At 34.9% G+C, this 20,951-nt stretch overlaps 2 protein-coding genes across 2 annotated transcripts in view; both read right to left on the minus strand.

The window, feature by feature from the left end:
* Window positions 1–8,501, minus strand: part of LOC125680340 (uncharacterized) — a 41,542-nt gene extending 33,041 nt beyond the window's left edge. The window contains 15 exon segments of the mRNA XM_056155714.1: window positions 3,337–3,345; window positions 3,457–3,577; window positions 3,753–3,865; window positions 3,972–4,148; window positions 5,429–5,566; window positions 5,739–5,842; window positions 6,143–6,338; window positions 6,448–6,456; window positions 6,559–6,679; window positions 7,097–7,209; window positions 7,347–7,523; window positions 7,630–7,767; window positions 7,855–7,958; window positions 8,314–8,344; window positions 8,347–8,501. Of these exon segments, the coding sequence (XP_056011689.1) occupies window positions 3,337–3,345; window positions 3,457–3,577; window positions 3,753–3,865; window positions 3,972–4,148; window positions 5,429–5,566; window positions 5,739–5,842; window positions 6,143–6,338; window positions 6,448–6,456; window positions 6,559–6,679; window positions 7,097–7,209; window positions 7,347–7,523; window positions 7,630–7,767; window positions 7,855–7,958; window positions 8,314–8,344; window positions 8,347–8,380 (1,585 nt within the window). The 5' untranslated portion in view covers window positions 8,381–8,501.
* A 100-nt stretch (window positions 8,502–8,601) lies between these two features.
* On the minus strand, window positions 8,602–20,873 carry LOC125680195 (uncharacterized). Its single transcript, XM_048919637.2, has 24 exons — window positions 20,477–20,873; window positions 20,199–20,302; window positions 19,323–19,460; window positions 18,947–19,123; window positions 18,735–18,847; window positions 18,387–18,507; window positions 17,493–17,676; window positions 17,268–17,371; window positions 16,449–16,586; window positions 16,182–16,358; window positions 15,571–15,683; window positions 15,367–15,487; window positions 15,249–15,257; window positions 14,774–14,945; window positions 13,745–13,848; window positions 13,516–13,653; window positions 12,801–12,977; window positions 12,604–12,716; window positions 12,381–12,501; window positions 10,859–10,867; window positions 9,675–9,851; window positions 9,155–9,267; window positions 8,928–9,048; window positions 8,602–8,618 (listed from the first exon to the last, which is right to left on the minus strand). Exons 1-24 carry the CDS (start codon window positions 20,485–20,487, stop codon window positions 8,602–8,604), a joined length of 2,772 nt encoding a protein of 923 aa, XP_048775594.2. The 5' UTR covers window positions 20,488–20,873.
* Between the last annotated feature and the right edge of the window lie 78 nt (window positions 20,874–20,951).

Here is a 20,951-nt window from a genome sequence, read left to right on the forward strand (position 1 = left end):
TATGCAATGAAAGGTGAAGATAACGAACAGAGATCAATCTCATAACTCCTATAAGAATAACAAAAGAGAGCTGGGTAAATACGGACGCCTGGACATGCAAGAAGTGGGATCAGGTGTCTAAAAGGAGTAAGCATCCCCTGTCGACGAGTAATCCGTAGTCAAAATCAGTGTGCCAAGAACGGCCTAACAGTCGGTATGATACACATCCGACAACATTTGACCTAATGATAGGTTATATTGGCAAACTATACCATTATAACTACCACAGAATTTGCGGAAAGTTTAATTTAAATGGGAATATTGAAACCCCTGTAACATGAACTTGTTTTTCAGTAGCCTGCCTTGAATAAAAACTGATCATGCGCAAAACATCTTGTATATCGAATCAGTTGAGATATATAAACACCAAATACAGGTGCTAATGAAATATTGCTACATAAAGATGGGAAGTTGACGATGGAAAAGCTGAAATCTTCCCACTTGTCTTAAAGTTGAGTTGTAAACTAATATATATAACAGGACATCACTCATGTTGAAGAAGGCGTAATTCTAAGTCGTGAGATGGTCTGTTCCATATCCAAATACTGGTATTTTCATACATTACCTCTAACGTACTATATAAAGAATTTACCCCACCGAAAACATTTATATATATGAAATATTAAATGATTGATTCCATGTAAAGGAAAAGCGTCAATTAAAGAGCAAAAGTAGCACAAACTCGGCGTAATAGCATGCAATCAAAAATTGAATGCTATTAGTTTTTTATAATACAAATGCAAACTTTGCAGCTAACTGATGAGATTTGTTTTTACTTGGTCATTTCAGACAGCAACATTAGAATCAATCTGTGATGTGAATCTTTTTTTCTCGCAGCATATTTATTACAGTATTCCATATAAATGTACTGTGACATCACGTGCATGAGATACTCAAAGGCGCCATTTGTTCAGCATCGTCTCACAAGTGACGTAACGAAAATCAATTTCTACATTTTTTCTAAGGTACGATAATGGAATTGAATTATTGTTCGTATTATTTGCTCATTTCCAATATTAGGTTTGTTGGTTTGTTGTATATTGTTTAACGCCCCTCTCGAGAATTTTTCAGTCATATGGAGACGTCAACATTGTCGGTGAAGGGCCACAAACTTTAGGCCTATGCTGAGAGCTTACGGCCTTTGAGCATGGAGCGATCTTTTTTGTACCACACCTTTTGCGATAAGGGACCTCGTTTTTTTTCCCGTTCTCATCCGAAGGACCGTCCCATTTAGTCGCCTCTTACGACAAGCAAGGGGTACTGAGGACATATTCTAACTTGGATACCCATTAATGGACCTCAAATATCACACCATCCGGGTTAAGGTTAAGTTGTGACTTATGAAAATATTTTTTTATCATTCGCACTATCATGTGTGAGGTATGTGGCCGCCTTATAAGTAAGTTAAAATGCGAAACTGTTTTACATGCCGTGGAAAATTTTCATTCATATTGAGATGTCACTAGCTGTAGGTGAAGGAGCATAAGCGCAGCGCTCAGGGCCGTGGACTGAGGATTCTTTAAAGTGCCAACACAGGACCCCCGCTTTTGAAGTCATGTTCAAAAGACTAATAATTGTCACTTCTAAATGCCGAGCGTTTGGCGAAGAATCGGGATAGAATTGAGACTTAAGATCACCGAATACACAAAATTGTAGTAGAACTGTTTAGACAAAAGCTTATTTCTGACGTTTTCTGTTGATTATCTCCCCTCCCTTACACAATCACTGTAAAGATCAGGATTGGTCGACGGAATGTTAATCTTCAGTGAGGTGAAATACAATACACAACTAGGACTAGGATATAACAATAGTGTCTGCAAAGGGAAGTAACTAAAACAGAGTTAATAGCAGAAAAGATAAAATTACCTGAAAATAATCAGTTTTAAAGTGAAAATGTCATGTAATTTTAACTTTCATGGTTGAAAACTCCCATATAATTCAGTTGAGTAGCCAGCTTCCTATCTTTGCATGCCAAATCTTCAAATTGTTCGGACATATTCAACCTATTTCATAAACAGTGAAATTAAAACGCCCTGGCTTTCCAGGACTTTCAATCAAAGAGCGTCTTTCCCATTAGCTTGTTATCGATTATGTACAGTAATGGCGACAGCCATGCTTCAACTGTCTTGTCGTCAGTTATCATGGGAAAAACACAACAACAAAATAAATAAAGAAAAAGGAAATAGAAATCAAACGCATTAATAAAAACCTGGAATGGACAATGACTAGTTACTTGTAATGAGGCGTTTATGGTTTTCTTTCATCTGATAAATACAATCACTCCCTGATAACGATCATGGGAAATATCTGTATCAGGTTTGTATATGAAAAAAACTGAACAGGATCTCAAAGTTGGAAATGACATCAAAACAAAGTTTATCGAAATAATTAAATACATATTGATCACAATTAATTGATCACTTTAATGAATAATATTGGGAAGTTTTATTCCACTTGTATTGCGCTAAAACACTTTCATAAAATGAAATTTGACAGGACAAATCAATTCAAAATATCGTCAATTATGTATTACATTTAAATGTGTATCAAATTCTTGAGTTCAGTATGCTAATGCAAGGTGAAGATAACGAACAGTGATCAATCTCATAACTCCTATAAGCAATACAAAATAGATAATCATTTTCCTTCAATGTATTTCTTTTTTAGTACATCTATTTCCCCAAAAGATATGAATAAAGAAAACAATTAGATGAAAGGCGAAGATAACGAACAGTGATCAATCTCATAACTTCTATAAGCAATACAAGATAGAGAGTTGGGCAAACACGGACCCCTGGATATACCAAAGGTGGGATCAGGTACCTAGGAGGAGCAAGCATCCCCTGTCGACAGGCCACACCCGCCGTGAGTCAAAAGGAATTTCTCAAGGGACTTATATCACACCCTGGTAACCGTGTTTAGTTGTAGTGAAAATTTTACATCGAATTGTTTTGAACTTGTGGTCATGCATCAAGAGTTTGTGTTGAAATGAGGGATCAAAGTATTTTTGTTTAATCTTGTAGACCCATCAATCCGTCCAAAGTGTCGAGTGTTTAGAGAAGAATTGGCACTATTTCAAAGGAATCCCGGTCCGACAATCACGAAATCGAATTCAACTAACCTCTAAGGCGACTACACACTTTTAAATAGCAATTAGATATACATTTAATTTTCATCTAAACTCGAATGATCGAACTTTGTTTTCGCGGGATGTTAATTTATTATCTTCTTTCAAAGGATGGCATACATACCGTCAAAAACGGTTCATGTGATAATGCAACTGAATCAAATACTCACAGCAAGACCCTGAAAAGAAAGATAAGAAGAAAATTAACGTTGATGGATAATGAATTTTCAAAAGTTATAATACCTAAGATTCTATATATACTACTAATGAAAGATGTTTTCTATTCGTACCGTTCAAAGACAAAGTGAGGGTTCCGGAGCCGTCTGTCTGTTTCACTTTTGCCCTCTGTCCTCCGTTACATCTTCCTACACTGTCACTCATGTACACTGTTGATCCTTCTTCTTTTATTGTCTGCAAAACAAGTATGTTCAGTGCTTGAAACAAAACAGGAAATATATTCATTATATGATTAAATTACCACGGATTGACGAGAAAACCATTTACATTTTGGCCAATGGTAGTATCTAGAGAAAAGTTGTAATAGAAAAAACCCACATTTATAGATATATGCGAGTTTGTTACTCACAAAGCAAGAAAATCGATTATGATTTGGCTGTGACACATCCCCTGGGTTAATAACAGTTGTGTGAAATGATGTCCCATCAAACACGGAGTGAACGCAATAGACCATGCCTTCCTCTGAAAATGTCAGGATTCAAATACGTCATTCATATTATTTAAACTGGTTTTGTTACAGTAGTCAGCAATATTTACAATTCAATTAGGCTACATAAATGATATGTACTTGAGAAAGCTTGCTCCGTTGAACAGCGGTTGTAATCAAAATTCATGGTCGTCCACTCAGGACAGAGACTAAGGCTGGATCCACCCTCGCATGTTGACGTGTTTCCATCGTTATGGGTGTAATTGAATGTAGCTCTCAGTGGCACAGGGCACCACTGCTTCACACTGGATTCGTATCCTACAAATATCAAGTTGATTAAAATGACACACATTTCAGAATAAAACAAGATGAACACACTTTCTCTGTAGTTTATTTTTTTTTTATTACTGTACATTTCGGTTGAGCATCACTAAAGAGACATTATTTGTCGAAATGCGCATCTGGTGCATCAAAATTGGTACCGTATGCAAGGTGAAGATAACGAACAGTGATCAATCTCATAACTCCTACAAGCAATACAAAATAGATAGTTGGGCAAACACGGACCCCTGGACACACCAGAGGTGGGATCAGGTGCCTAGGAGGAGTAAGCATCCCCTGTTGACCGGTCACACCTGCCGTGAGCCCCATATCCTGATCAGGTAAACGGAGTAATCCGCCGTCAAAATCAGTGTGCCAAGAACGGCTTAACAATCGGTATGAAACACCTCAGACAGCATTTGACCCAATGCGAGGTTGTATTGACGAACTAGATCGTTATAACGACCATAGAATTTGCGAAATCGTGACTTCAGTCGAGACTGTTGAAATCCCTGTACCATCAACTTGTTTGTCAGTAGCTTACCTCGATTTAAAAACTGACTATACCCAGAACAAGCTCTTGTATATCGAATCAGTTGAGATATATAAACACCATATGCAGGTGATAATGGAATATTGCTGCATAAATGCGGGAAGTTGACGATGGAGAAGCTGAAATCATCCCGTTTGTCATACAGTTGAGTTGTCAGTTTGCCGTTAATGTCTACTTTCAATAAAATATCTAAGTATGAAGCAGAAGTGGACGACTCTGTGGTGTCCTTTATTTCGAGCTCACAGGGATATATCAAATCGACATATGAATGAAAGCTATCATTGGTCGAGGCCTCTGCTGGTGGACTGTTAGTCCCCGGGGGTCTCTACAGCCCAGTAGCTTGAAAATACGGATGCATATTTAATTTAATTAAATTTCAAAATTAAGAATAATGGATTATATCCCTCACGCATAGCTCTTATCCTTAGACGAATTTGACTCAACTTTTTTGGCACTCTGTTTTCCCCCAAAATAACTCTAAGACTTCATTGTTATCTCGGATTTCAAACATTTCGGTTGAGCATCACTGAAGAGACATTATTTGTCGAAATGCGCATCTGGTACATCAAAATTTGTACCGTACAAGTTTTACATGATTAACATGTTGTTGATAGATTGTCTTTATCGTGCTCTTTTATCATATAGAAAATTCAACTAGAAGTAATGCTAATGTTGACAAAAGTGTGCAGTCCTGTAAACTGATACCAGAGGGTCTTAGACCAACCTTCCTTAATCAAGACGTAATATTCTTCTGGGGGTGGGTGACTGGTCGGGTTGCAGTATGCATCTATATCCCATGACGTCACAAATGGATTATGTTCTTCGACAAAGTAACGTTCATTGTTTGCTAAAATATTCTCATCTAGAAATCAAAACAAAAAGTAAAGTGTACCATATTATATGAGATCAAAATTGTTTTGTAAAATCATAGCATTGAGTGTGTATTCCCAATTTTAAAAAAATATCTTGTTTGACTTAATAATAAAATAAATATGATATCAGGAAATAACATACGAGTAAAGTAAATATGTTACCTTGTCTGACATAATAATAAAATGAATGATTGGTGATTTGCGTCCATTCTATACAACGGAAAATGTTGTATTTTTTGTCATTATGTGAAATCGTTGTATCCGCTCTGGAAGACAAAAAATATCAGTAAGCAAAGTTTGAAAGTAACGTATCAACAAGATAACAGTCAATATAACGCATGTGCGATTAATATGTCATTAGCTATCAATTTTATATTTTAAAAAATCTTCAAGTTTCTATTAACAAATTAATCTACAAACATTCTGTTATTGTAGTCAATGCCATCAGAGTATTTAATTCATCACATGTTGCCAATAGTTAGTACTATCTAGCTGTATAATGTTAACAATTCCAAGAAACAACTACACGTTGTCTAAAAAAGAATTTTATTGTGAACGAAACCTACTTAAAAAGTGACATTCCAGAGTTTGAGGACGAAGAGGAATTGTAAGCATGGCAAGTCCATGAGGACACTGTGATGCCATACACTGTGACGGACCATCCAGAAACAATACGAGAACCTGACTGGTTAAAGACAATTTGACCATGACCACTGTCTAGCCAGGTGGAATCCCAAGCGCTTGGTAATGTGCAGTTGCCGTCTATAAAATGAAAATGTATGTGCATGTTTGCAACAGAGCTAATAAACAAGGATATGAGATAAGTAATTTCAATCATATTCTATTAAAGGTTTCGGGTGAAAATACTCACAGCAGGATTCTGAAAAACAAATAAGACAAGATATTAATTTTCAATGAGAAACATGTTATTTGTATATTCAATGATATAAATAATGATATTGATAAGTAATGATGATAATACGTTTTAATGTCAATTCCAGGGTCCCGGATCCATCAGCCTGCTTTGTAGTTGGGGTCTGTCCAGCATTACAACTTCCGGCACTGTCGCTCACCCTCAAAATGCTCCCAGTATCCTCCAGTGCCTACAGTATATTCAATCGCATATGATTTTTGTTTGTTTGACAAGCAGTATTTGTAACACTCTTATGAAATACATCTTTCTCACAAATGAACAGAAAGCTTATACAGGATAGCAGAGCTATATTCAGCTCGTCATATTAATGGGGGGAAATCACTCCAAAGAACAGCGTAGGTCTAGCTGATTGACCTTTATAACATTAAATCTCAAGACAATAATTAGAGTAACGTCACTGTCGTCAGCGTTTATTTTGTCATTAGAACAGTGTATGTAGAAAGTAGCTCCGCGTTACAGGGACCACACAAGCCTTTATTGACGCATCGACCGAATATAATTTTGGTTTATCGGGTTACCTTTATTGGGCAGTGAAGAGGGTAGGTGCATGATAAATGATTTTTACAGAAAACAATGTATTCCTTACCAAACAGGTAAAACGTTGATAAGAAGTGTAGTCAACAGTTCCTCTGTTTAAAACAGATACATAGTAAGTAGATCCGACAGACTGCGTGTAGATACAATCGACCGTCCCTTCTGCTACAAATATGCAACAAGTATGAATTTCAAATATCATAATCTGAAACGTGTATGAACTTCAAGCATTTCACGTTATGAATTAAAGTTTCGACATCGTTGCATAATTATTCAAGAAAGTGTCCTTTAGCTTTTGGTACCTGAGAAAGCTTGGATTGTTGGACATTTTGTATAGTCGTAAACGAGAGTGGTCCAGTTTCTACAGACATCAAGGTTGGATGCAGTGCTACATGTCACAACAGTTCCTGAGTCGTGCCGATAATTGAAGGCCCCGATGAAGGGGATTGGACACCACTGACCAACGTCGTTCTCATTTCCTTACACATGAAGAATAAAAAATTAACTAGAGGGATCAGTTTTGAACAAAAGTTAGTGGTTTTTATTTTTTGTACAATATGTAATGTTTATGTTATATCTACATACCCTTTTTGGCAATGACGTGAAACTCTTCCAGAGTGGGAGGCGAAGATGGACTGCAGAGGGCGGACAAGTTAAATGAATTCACAAATGGGTCGTACTTTTCTAAGGTAAGTCTAGAATTCCCTGCATTCGCTTCGTGATCTGATTAAAAAATGATAGGAGACATATATCTTTGAAGCAGTTTACAACATTTAAAGAAAACCAAATGTGTTCTAAAAGTATGTTTACCGTTGTAAATGTAGTATTTATAAGAGAAATCTGTTATTCTTTCATATCGTATGCATTTGAAGACATTGAATTTTGTTCCAGAAACTTCAATCTGTTGATCAGCCCTGCAAAATAGTATTCAAAACATTCGGTAATGTATCAAAGCTTTTCTCCATAGATCCTTTTCTTAATTTTAATGATATCGCATGACTTACTTTCTTTTGGTGATTGGTGAATCGATTAGCAACATATATACATGTACTTATATTTCAGATATTTCAGACGATTTGTACATTGAATTCATATATCAATCCTTTATATATTACAATGAGAAAACTTATTTATATTTCTCAAGACATGGCAGTGTTTAACTCAATTTCTATTCATTTTGTTAGCACAATATCAAACTAAGCAAACGATTTACCAACATTCGCCTTTTTATCAACCTTTCAGTTTTTATTTCAAACTAGGGATACTGACATGAACAGAAGGTAGTTGCTATCAGTTGTGTTCGTCTGACAGGTCCAGGAGGAGATGGTAAATCCATGAACAGTCACTGTCCATCCGGATTCAATCTTTCGTTTCGTCAAATTAAATCTGATTTCCTGATTGTCACTGTCGTACCACTCTGAATCCCACGTCTCCGGGAAATGACAACTACCGACTGTACAGGTAACGAATTAAACAGAGCAATGTTTAACATAACAAAAATAATATAAATAATTCGTTAAAATTTGAATATGAAAATATTAGTTTTATCAATTGGAATTACTTACAGCATGAATCTGTAAAAGATAAAAATGAAAATGACTAAACAAATTTCAAAACACTCGACAACATTTTAACTATTTTTGCTATTTTGTAATATGATACAGTGTTTTCATCGTTTTTCATTTAACACCAATACTTGTTTTCGTTGCTGATGAAGATCACGAAATGAAATGATTATTAAAGTGCAGTTTTCATTAAAGAAGAAAGAATACGAGTAAATTCTAGCTGTCTACGAACGAAATTCTATTTTTGGGGGTTAAAACCACGAAATTTTTCGCCGAAATTAATAATACCACAGTAATTACTGTTGTGTTCTATTTCACCTTTAACAGTAAGTGTCAATACTCCACTGCCAGTGGCCTGTTTTACAAAAGGATTCTGCCCTGAAGCACAGCTTCCGGTGCTATCACTCATCACAACCTGACTTCCACTTTCACTCAATGCCTGTATAGAACAACAACACTCTTAAAACATTTCAACTATGATATCTTGTTTGATGGAACAATATTCACGCAACGTTGGTAAATTAGAAGTAAGTAGTGATACTTACATAGCAAGTAAATCGGCTGTAGAGTGGACTGTTCACAATTCCAGGATTAAGAACAGATACGAAGTAAGTGGAACCCACTAATGTTGAATAGACACAGTTGACAACACCTTCTTCTACAAACAGAGAGAATTTCATTGGATAATTTCATTTATTACTATTCGTGGGGATTGGGTCAGAATTGGTCCTCAGTACCCCTTGCTTGATTAAATGGGACGGTCCTTTAGATGAGACCGCAAAAAAATGAGACCCCGTGTCACAGCAGGTGTGTCACGATAAAGATATCTCCCTTCTCAAAGACCGTAAGCACCGAGCATAGACTTCAATTTTGCAGCCCTTCACCGGCAATGATGACGTTTCCAAATGAATGAAAAACTCTCTTGGAACGTTTAACAATATAGAATCGATCAATCAATATTACTATCATTTCTCACATAAAATTATTGATAGTTTCTCTCTTAAATATGAAATACATAAATTGTAAAAAAAAAAAAAAAAAAAAAAAAAAAAATATTCTACTTACGACTAAAGGCCTGTATTGTGGAACATTGGGCATAGTTAAATATCATCGTTGTCCAATCTGGACATACAGATAGGTCAGAGGTTGAGGAGCACGAAACCGAGGATCCATCATTATGGGAGTACGCAAAAGTTCCCCTCATTGGTTCAGGACACCACTGCTTAACAACAGACTCCTCACCTGAGTGACCAGGTACACAAATCAACAAGGTTTTATTGGTTTCATTATTTTATGATATATTCAATCCTATTGACAATAAATTACGCAACATCATGAAAAGATATTTTAACAATTTACTAGGAAAATGAAAATTTACCTTCTTTCACCAAAGTGTGAAATTCTTCTGTAGGCGGCGGTGATGAAGGATTACAATATGTCTCCACTGACCAACTCGTGACAGAAGAGTTATAGGGTTCTATAGTTAATCGATCTCCGCTCCCAATCGTGTCTACATAATGTAAGAAAAAATCGCAAAAATAACGAGAGAGAAAAAAGTTTAGGAAAATTCATCCATTTGATATTGTTGAAATGATATGCATCAGTTTTAACTGGTTGGTAGAAACAAGTTTGCTTTACCTGCCAGGATATGATATATGTACGAATTATCTGTAATCTTTTGCCATCTTACACATTTGAACACATTTTGATATTCCCCTGAAGATTCTATAAATGTGTTTGCCCTAAAATGAAAATATATATATATATATATATATATATATATATATATAGGTTAGCATCGGTATATATATATATATAGGTTAGCACCGGTAAGCTTGTCAATATTATTTTTATTTCGCTTTTACACATGGTAAACTCATTTCCTTGAATGCATACCTAAATAACAGCAATTTTGCAGTGGAATTACTAGCCAAACAAGTCCATGATTTCAGAGTCATGCCATGAGTTGTTACAGACCAACCAGAACTGACCGTTGACGTAGAGTTATCAAACGTAATATTTCCGTTTCCGCTGTCGTACCACTTGCCGTCCCAATCCGCGGGGAGTATACAAGATCCATCTAAGATAGCAGTTTCTGTTCTCAGTTTTCAATCATATCTCAATACGTTATAAATTTTGCTTTTAATATTTACTCTATGAAATCTTATATGATAAAGTAAATGTACTTGAATATTGAAATCATAAAATGAATGGAGATGAAAGATATTCAGTATATTGATAATACTTACAGCAGCTATCTGTTAAAAGGAAAAAAAGACAATGAGATACAATTATAACTGAAAAGATATAGTTATAATCCGCGATTCTGCCTCATATAAACGCAAAATTGGGTATATTACGACCGATATACTAACCAGTTATCGTTAGAATGAGATATGCTAACCAGATGTAGTTAAAGTGAGATATACTGACTAGTAGATGTCACAGTGAGATATACTGACCAGTAGATGTTAAAATAGATACTAAAGAGAGATACATTAACCAGTAGATGTTAGAATGAGATATACTGACCAGTAGATAATACAGTGAAATATAGTGATCAGTAGATATTAGAGTGAGATATATTGACCAGTAGATATTAGAGTGAGATATATTGACCAGTAGATATTAGAGATATACTGACCAGTAGATATTAGAGTGAGAAATACTGAGCAGTAAATATTGTAGTGAGATATATTGACCAGTAGATATTAGAGTGAGAAATACTGAGCAGTAGATATTATAGTGAGATACATTGACCAGTAGATATTATAGTGAGATATATTGACCAGTAGATATTAGAGATATACTGACCAGTAGATACTAAAATGAGATATACTGAGCAGTAGATATTATAGTGAGATATACTGACCAGTAGATATTAGAATGAGATATATTGACCAGTAGATATTAGAGATATACTGACCAGTAGATATTAGAGTGAGAAATACTGAGCAGTAGATATTATAGTGAGATATACTGACCAGTAGATATTAGAATGAGATATACTGACTAGTAGATATTAGAATGAGATATACTGACAAGTAGATGTTAGAATGAGATATACTGACCAGTAGATACTAGAATAAGATATACTGACCAGTAGATATTAAAGTGAGATCTGACCACTATATATTAGAGCGAGATAGTAGATATTAGAGATATACTGACCACTATATATTATAGTGAGATATACTGACCAGTAGATACTAGAATAAGATATACTGACCATTAGATATTAGAATGAGATATACTGACTAGTAGATATTAGAATGAAATATACTGACCATTAGATATTAGAATGAGATATATTGACCATTATATATTAGAATGAGATATATTGACCAGTAGATATTAGAGATATACTGACCACTATATATTATAGTGAGATATACTGACCAGTAGATATTAGAATGAGATATATTGACTAGTAGATATTAGAATGAGATATACTGACAAGTAGATATTAGAATGAGATATACTGACCAGTAGATATTAGAATGAGATATACTGACCAGTAGATATTAGAATGAGATATACTGATTAGTAGATATTAGAATGAGATATACTGACCACTATATATTATAGTGAGATATACTGACCAGTAGATACTAGAATAAGATATACTCATCAGTAGATATTAGAATGAGATATACTGAATAGTAGATATTAGAATGAGATATACTGATCAGTAGATATTAGAGTGAGATCTGACCACTATATGTTAGAGTGAGATATACTGACAAGTAGATATTAGAGATATATACTGACCAGTAGATGATAGCGTGAGTGTGCCACTACCATCGCTCTGTTTAACAGTGGACATCTGGCCAGACTCACACATTCCCAGACTATCGCTTAGATAAACAAAACTTCCGGTCGCTGATATAGCCTAAAAAGAAATCGAGTTTAATCACATCTACTTCTTTGCCATATTTTGGGTAATCAATGAATTATATGGAACAATAAATAGATGAAATTTGGAGTTACTTACATAGCAAGTGAATATGTGATAGTTGGTTTCATCCAGAAATCCTGGATTTAGTACAGTGGTGTAGAAGTTTGATCCATCAGATGCAGTGTACACACAGTGAACTTCTCCCTCGCCTGTATGGAGAAATTCCGATTATTTCTAATCATTGATTTTCAAAAGCAATATTTCTCTTAAAATGAAGTATAAGAAAATCGTACTTGAGAATGCCTGCACTGTAGAACACTTTGAGTAGTCAAACTTCATTGTTGTCCAAGTCGGACAGACAGACAGACCAGAATTGCCGTTACATGTAGTGGTTGCACCGTCGTTGTGGGCGTACGTAAAATTTCCAAGAAGAGGAATTGGACACCATTGGTTCACAGAATTTTCAAATCCTACAACAATTACGAGAGAAAAAATATCATATAGTGGTAAACCTTGCAATAATACCATCGGTCACCCCACAAAAAACCGCTAGAAAAGAAAGGACTTCAAATTGAACATCAGAAATATTTCCACAGGTATATCATGATTATCATTCAAATGAATGTTTACCCAAAACCTTTTCTGGATATTTCTAATGACAATAATTAGATATTGGTAATAGTATCGGAAATTACTGCATCAACACTGTGTTCTAAATATCAAGGAAGATTAATATTCATGTGCAAGTTGTATTTTGCTACGAAAATCAATCTGATATGGCTACAATTATCATATAAACTCTCTCTCTCTCTCTCTCTCTCTCCCCTGAAAACTGTTCTAACCATCTAATACCTTTCTAATTGAATATATCATACCAAGAATTATTACGTTAACTGCAACGGCTTTGATACACATATAATTTCTAAACTTTCCTCCGGTGACAAAACGCCACCCTGATATTAATTTCTATTTTTCAGATAATGATACGCGACTTTTGGGACACCATACCTTTCCGTACGATGACGTGGTACTCCTCTATTTGCGGACCAGCTGTGGGTGTACAGTAGTCAGATGTATTCCATGTCATTACCGAGGAGTTGTGTGTCTCGATGTATACCCTCGTGTTGCTAGCATTTGAAGCAGTGTCTGTGACGAAACATTTATTTGAAAAATTATTTGTGTAGCAATGGATATGAAAGTATTTGAAAATTCTTCAATAAATAATTTATTTCGCTACCTGCTCGGACGTAGTATTGGTATGAATACGGTGTTAGCTTCTTCATATCAAGGCAGATCAAGGCGTTCTTGTACCCATCACTTGTGTCGAGAATTTCGTCCCCTCTACAAAGTATTAAAATTTAAGTATATGACAACTATTTACTGTTTTAAAATCATATAGACTATATGAAGTTTATATGAGTATGGAAGGTGAAGATAACAAACAGTGATCAATCTCCAATCTAATTAAAATCAGACTCTTTAGATCCGCGCCGTATACTCTGCGTAAGAAGATCTGACCATTCGGTAAACTTCGGCAGATTCCGGTACCCTACATCTAGATGGAATCGAACAAGGTCATCCGAGTGAAGATCTGACATAACCCGACTAGGGGTCATGTTCATTTGAACTTTATGTTAGCCAATCAGTGCGTCGCCAATGAAATCGTCGGTGTTCACAATTCAAGGAAAATGAATGTGATTGTTTGGTTTAAAAGAAAACACATCGCAGCTAGATGTGACGTCACAATGCACTGTTTACGTCGACTTGCGTTATATTCCTCGCGTTAATTAAGTAAACCATCTTGAAAACTATTCAAATCGTACCCATCCCTATTCATACATAAATTGCATTTCACAATTAATTCAATTTGGGTATATTTTACATCGTACGATTTGTTGTTTGAATGAACGGAATAGATTAGGCATTATTGCGATAGTCTAAAATTCCTTCGTGGGAGAGAGATTACTGCAACTTATTTATAAATTGCCGGGAACCGGCTAAATAACCACCGTTGTTTGTATGGCGCAATGTGACTGGCTGATAGTTCTTATGAATATTCCAAGCGAAAGGTAATGCTGACATAAACCCTTATGGGGTTATATCAGATCCTATTGTAGCGATTGTGAGTGTATCTTAGCATCTGATTTTAATTAGATTGGATCAATCTCACAACTCCTATAAACAATACAAAATTGAGAGTTGGGAAAACACGGACCCCTGGACACGCCATACTATTCAAATAGTTGACAAAATTAGTAATATTTACATGAATAAATAAAGTCCATCTTTATTATCTTGACAGGTCCAGGAGGATACTTGATCACCGTATGCCGTCATATCCCAGCCAATCACAGACGAGTTTACAAATGATATGTTGCCTTTGCCGCTATCGTACCAATCAGAAACAAAATCACTGGGTAGAGAGCAAGATGTACCATCTGAAATATCGTGTGAATAAATTTTAAAAAATGAATTAATTTAAAACTATCTTTATGTATAAGGTACTTGAAAGCAACATATAGTTAAACATTCTCTACATTCAGTGTGAAATCATCACTTCGATTTGCTTACTTAAACCTTCAGTATTTTTGTGTAAGTAGAAAATTAAGTTATGCATTAGCATTCAGAAGTATATTTTTCTTTAAAATTAAATTTTCAAATTCAATGTAAACAGTCATGATATGAGGTATCCATAGCTCTAAACATCACGGATCAAGGAGAATCAAATTACATATACTTACAGCAGGAATCTATAAAAAGAAAGAAAATGTTAATTAGTTAAGGTGGAATATAAATATACATTTTTATTTTAAGATCAAGTGATATGACTTTGGATTTGATTGATATTGAATGACTCACTTTGTTTTGTTAGAGTTAATGTACCACTGCCTTCTGATTGTTTTACAGTTGGTGTCTGGTTTCTAGCGCATCCTCCTGCCTTGTCACTCATATACAACATATCTCCAGATTCGCTGATGGACTGATTGAAGAAAGAACGAACATTTGTCATATATCCAGTTTACTTACCAAAATAAATCTTACATAAGAATTCGGAGATCTTACAAAGCAGGTAAAACTCTTAGTTGCCACGTTGTCTACAGATCCCGGATTTATTGTGGAGGTGTAGTAAAAGGAACCTTTCTTGACAGTGTCGATACAGTGGACAATTCCTTCGCCTTCAAGACAGAGGAAAGTCATCAAATAAAAATGATGTGACATTTTTTTTACCTTTACGCACAATATATATATATTACTTAGAGGAATAAAGTTACATGTAGTAGCAAATCATGATCTACGGATACGATATTGTTTAGGGTTGTTTATACACCAAACTATTATCGCGGTACATGAAAAAGTGCAAACTACGTTATATCATCAGTATTGGCTATTTTAAGATTGAGTCCTTATCATTAAGATTCAAGGTGAAGATAACGAACAGTGATAAATCTCATAACTCCTATAAGCAATACAAAATAGATAGTTCGGCAAACACAGATGTAACATAAATTTCACATTTTTACGATGATTGCATTTTTCATCTTAAATCTGCAATGTCATGATATCACAGTGTTGGTACTTTATTGAAAATCGAATGTTAATCATTTTTCGCGTTACTATTGAGATAAGAATATCAGAATGTGGTAAGAAAGGAGATATGATAACGGTTTACATACTTGAGAAAGCTTGAATTGTCGGACATTTAGTGTAGTCAAACTTCATTGTTGTCCAAGCTTCACAGACGTCGAGAAGGGAATTTGAAGCACAAGTGACAGTGGTTCCATCGTTATGTGAATATGAAAAATTTCCCAGCAGAGGTATAGGACACCACTGTTTCACTTCATCTTGCTTCCCTACACACGGTATATCAAACACCAAAGAGTTACCCAAAGATACAATTTCGTGTATAATGTACCAAAAACAAAATAATAAAGTCAGCTAACCTTGTTTGACAATGACGTTATATTCCTCGAGGTCCGGTCCTGAGGTTGGAGAGCAGTAGGTATCGATACTCCACGTGGTCACAGCCGGATCATACAGCTCCATGCGGACCCGATCGTAGTTAGCAGCCACATTTACATCTGTTTGTACAACAAGAGCAGAATAGTAATGGTGAGGCATACAAACATGCATCCAATGCTTGTATCTTTTGTCTCTTGCGTATTTCTTTAAAGGGGCATAGCCACGATTTGAAGTGAACATTTTCAAATTTTATTTTTTCCATTTTTAATGTTTACAATATTTCTAGTGGCAAGCAAAATTTGAATGTAAATTTTCGAGTTACAAGGGTCTTTGTTATGTAAACAAGGCTCGTGTCATGTTTTGTATACATCGGTTAAATATACAATGTACTTGTAAAAGTTTCTTTCAAATTGCAAAATAATTTTGCGCACAATTAAACAGTTTCTAGTGTTGTTTGTCACACTTCATTTTGTTTTTAAGATGGTATGTTCTATCGCGCAATCTATATGTAAACAAAAACATGGCACGAGCCTTGTATACATAACAAAGTATTGCGAATGCTGTATCTCATTCATAACTCAATAACTGACATTCAAATTTTTGCTGATCATTAGAAATGCCTTAGTTAAGCATTGTAAACTTAAGAAATGGGGAAATGAAATTTGAAGATTTTTCAGTGTCAAATCGTGCCCATGCCCCCTTGATGTATTGGTATTGATAGTGTAAAAGTCATGAAGTCAAACATGCTATATCTTGATATATATATTTGTTAATAAAACGTTCATCTGTGTTAATTTTACCTTCTAAGATATAGTAACGGTAAGAGTCTACAGTAAGTTTTTTCCACTTTATGCAACGGAAGACGTTATATTTGGTGCCAGAGATGTCAATCAAATCATCCGCTCTGAAATTCAAAGCAAAAATTAAAAAAAATACTATTTTGTTTTGGATTTACTATTTCCACAAACACCTTGACATGACTACCAAGTATGAAAAAAAAAAGCCAAGAGACTTGTTAAGCTTACTTGAACAACAAATAATTGTTGGTGACGTTGTCGTTGTGACACGTCCAGGACGTCACTGTGTTGTTGTATGCGGAGATAGACCAACCATTAGTCACTCTGTTGGTCGAAAAGTCAAATGATATACTGTCTTTTTCAGTGTCTAACCACGCCCCATTCCAGTCTGAGGGCAGAGTGCAAGAACCATCTGGAATTTTAAAACCCTTAAAATTCATTGTATGACAGTTTTCGAGAAGACATTGCAAGAAACGATTGTTATATTACATTATCATTGCTATCATCAGAATAATTGCTTTTGTTAAATAATATTGAATTATGGTATTATTGAAGCATTTTCATTAAACGATTCGTAAAAACTAAATAGGTGCAGAACAACATCTTCCCCAAAGCAAGAAGCCCAAGCCAACACAGAAGTACAGAGGACGTTTACAAGAACAATACAATGACGTCAGTAAATCAAACATATGATTTTAATAATAAATATAAAATAATTTTATACAGATTTCAAATATCAACATTACACATACTTTTTTTTATCATTTTACTTACGTATTGATATAATAGATATATTGAAGCAGGTATATGATGTTTATTTATCTACTTACGGCATGACTCTGGAAAAAAAACCATACAACTTTGTATAAATTCCATGCATTATAGGACGGAAAATTTCATTCTTACTTACGGTAAGAGAACACTTACCTACACCATCTGCACTAGGGTAATGTCTCACACAACGAATAGTTAAAAATGTATTAAACAAAGTCAGCAATGAAGTGTAAAACAATCAACTTCTTCTAACAATATGTAACTGTAATAGCATAATATGATATAGCATTCAATATTTTAAATTGTCAATTTATGAAAATTTGAATAAATCTGACAGGATTTTCGTACCATATGGAGTTAACGTAATAATGCCACTGCCATCCGATTGTTTAACAGAAGGTAATTGACCCGCATTACAACTTCCAGCGCTGTCACTCATCTGAACTGAAGATCCGCTAGATGTCAGGGCCTAAATAAGGTATTTTCATTTGTTTGATTAAATTCAAGATTACTTAATAAAGTTCATGTAATTATGAGTTCAATATACGACAATAAAAATGTTTTAGCTTTTCATAAAAATGATTATACACTGTAGGCCTACAATGAGATGCCATTTCATATTGGGAATAATACTTAGAATCTTTATTATAATAAACATAAGATGTACCCAGCAAAATAAATCTAATGCAAACATACATAACAGGTAAATCGTTGGTATTGAGTACCATCCACCAGTCCAGGGTTTAAAACAGTGATATAGTACGTGGAACCGGTGGTTACTGTATTTACACAATGTACGATTCCATCTTCTGTCAACAGAAGCAAAATATCGAGCTAAAATTAAAAAACCCTGAATAAAACATTGATGAAATATTTTGATTGTTTTGCTGCATTATCCGGAGACATACGAGAAAACGCCTGCACTGTGCTACACAGACTGTAGTTGAATGCCATCGTCGTCCAGTCTGGACATACTCTGACGTCAGAAGCAGACGAACACGTCACACTTGATCCGTCGTTGTGTTGATATGTAAATTTCGCCAACAAAGGGACAGGGCACCATTGTTTTACTTCGTTCGTAAATCCTGGAAGAGAATTTTGATTTTGAAAAGGAAATTGATTCCCATAGGCTTATGTGACTACATTATATCACAAATATTGTCACGTGTGCGCTATGTCCTCTATACTTTCACTTTCACAGCGCAATAAATCATGGTTATTGCATAGACTGTTTTTTTTGTCATTGCCTACTATACGGCTCAGTTTTTCAGATGTGCCCCTTACCAGCCTTCACCAATAAGTGATACTCCTCCTGACCGGGACCATTTGTTGGATTGCAATATGTAACAGGGTCCCAACTGTTGATGGAGGGATCATACATCTCCACTAACACACGCTGATTGCCGGCGTTTGTCTCGACGTCTACAAATTATTTAAAGTATCATATATATATATATATATATATATATATATATATATATATATATATAATCCAAATAGAAAGAGTTAATATCACACAGTACAAAATAGTATAAAAACGCAGAAAAATATGAAGTTCCAAAATATATTCAAATCACTAGCGCTTTATCACTGGAGACATTATTTGTCGAAATGCGCATCTGGTGTGTCAGGTTTGGTGCCGTATAAGTTATATATATATATATATATATATATATATATATATATATATATATAAACAATTTTTTCATTACATTTTAAGACTATCGTAATGGTCGTGAGTCTTAGCGCGTTCATTTCACACTGCTTCTGGACTACAGATTCAGTTCTGCAAGTCGTGAATTCAACCCCGAGCTGAAGGGGATATAGTGAATTTCCTTGTGTTTTATATTCAACACTTCTTCACTAAGGGCGTTATGTTTAGTTTAAAGTTCATTGCAGACCATGTGTTTTATAGATGTAAGATCTTGACTTCCATTTTTTCTCAAGGACGATGTCCAGCATGACCACATAGAAAGATTTCCATTTACACTGAAACTTGCGTAAATGATCGAACGGTCTATCGCACCGTTATTTAGTTCCGTAGGTCATGAGTATAAACTCAAAGGTGTGACAAAAATGGATATGCATATGTAGTAAATTTCTCAGTGCTCTCTCTCTCTCTCTCTCTCTCTCTCTATTGATAAGAAATTTTCATCTTACCATTTAAAACGTAATACATATAGGAGTAATCTGTGATCCTCGTGTACTTTATGCATCGAAAGACGTTGTGCTTGACAGAATTTATTTCAACAAACTGGTCAGATCTAGGGATGAAAATGTGAATTTAAGTTAAGCATCAGTTAAAACACTCACACTTATGCCATATTGTATTATGTTTAATTCAAATTCTAAAAACCTGGAAAAAAATTGCTTAATAAGTTGTCTTTCTGGAGTTGTAGTGAAACGCCACACGGAAACATTGAATTGAAATTAATTACTTGAAAAGCATGGTATCTGTGCTATTCAACTGATTTTGACAAGTCCATGATTTCAACTGCGTTCCGTGTACAGAAAACGTCCATCCGGAAGTAACACTATAAGCATCTCTGTTAAGCGTGATGTTTCCCAAACCACTGTCGTACCACTGTTCATCCCACGTCGAAGGAAAATAGCATAAACCGTCTGGTACCAATACGAAGAATGATCAGTTAAATCATGATATATTGCAAAATACATAAAGGATTTCAAGGAAATTCACCCATAGAATATTACCTTTTACTGTGCAACAACCATTTCTTTTTTATGAGTACCAGTTACCGATATACAAAGTAATTGATTTCTTTTTTCAATTGTCTCTGAATTATATAGAATGAAAAATACATTACACTCACGGCACGAATCTGAAACACCAAATAGATTAATTCTTTTAAATCGATACTCTGGCTATATCTTTTGACTAAATTATTCAGCTAT

This window comes from Ostrea edulis, chromosome 2 (assembly GCF_947568905.1).
Source record: "Ostrea edulis chromosome 2, xbOstEdul1.1, whole genome shotgun sequence".
Classification (NCBI taxonomy): Eukaryota; Metazoa; Mollusca; class Bivalvia; order Ostreida; family Ostreidae; genus Ostrea; species Ostrea edulis.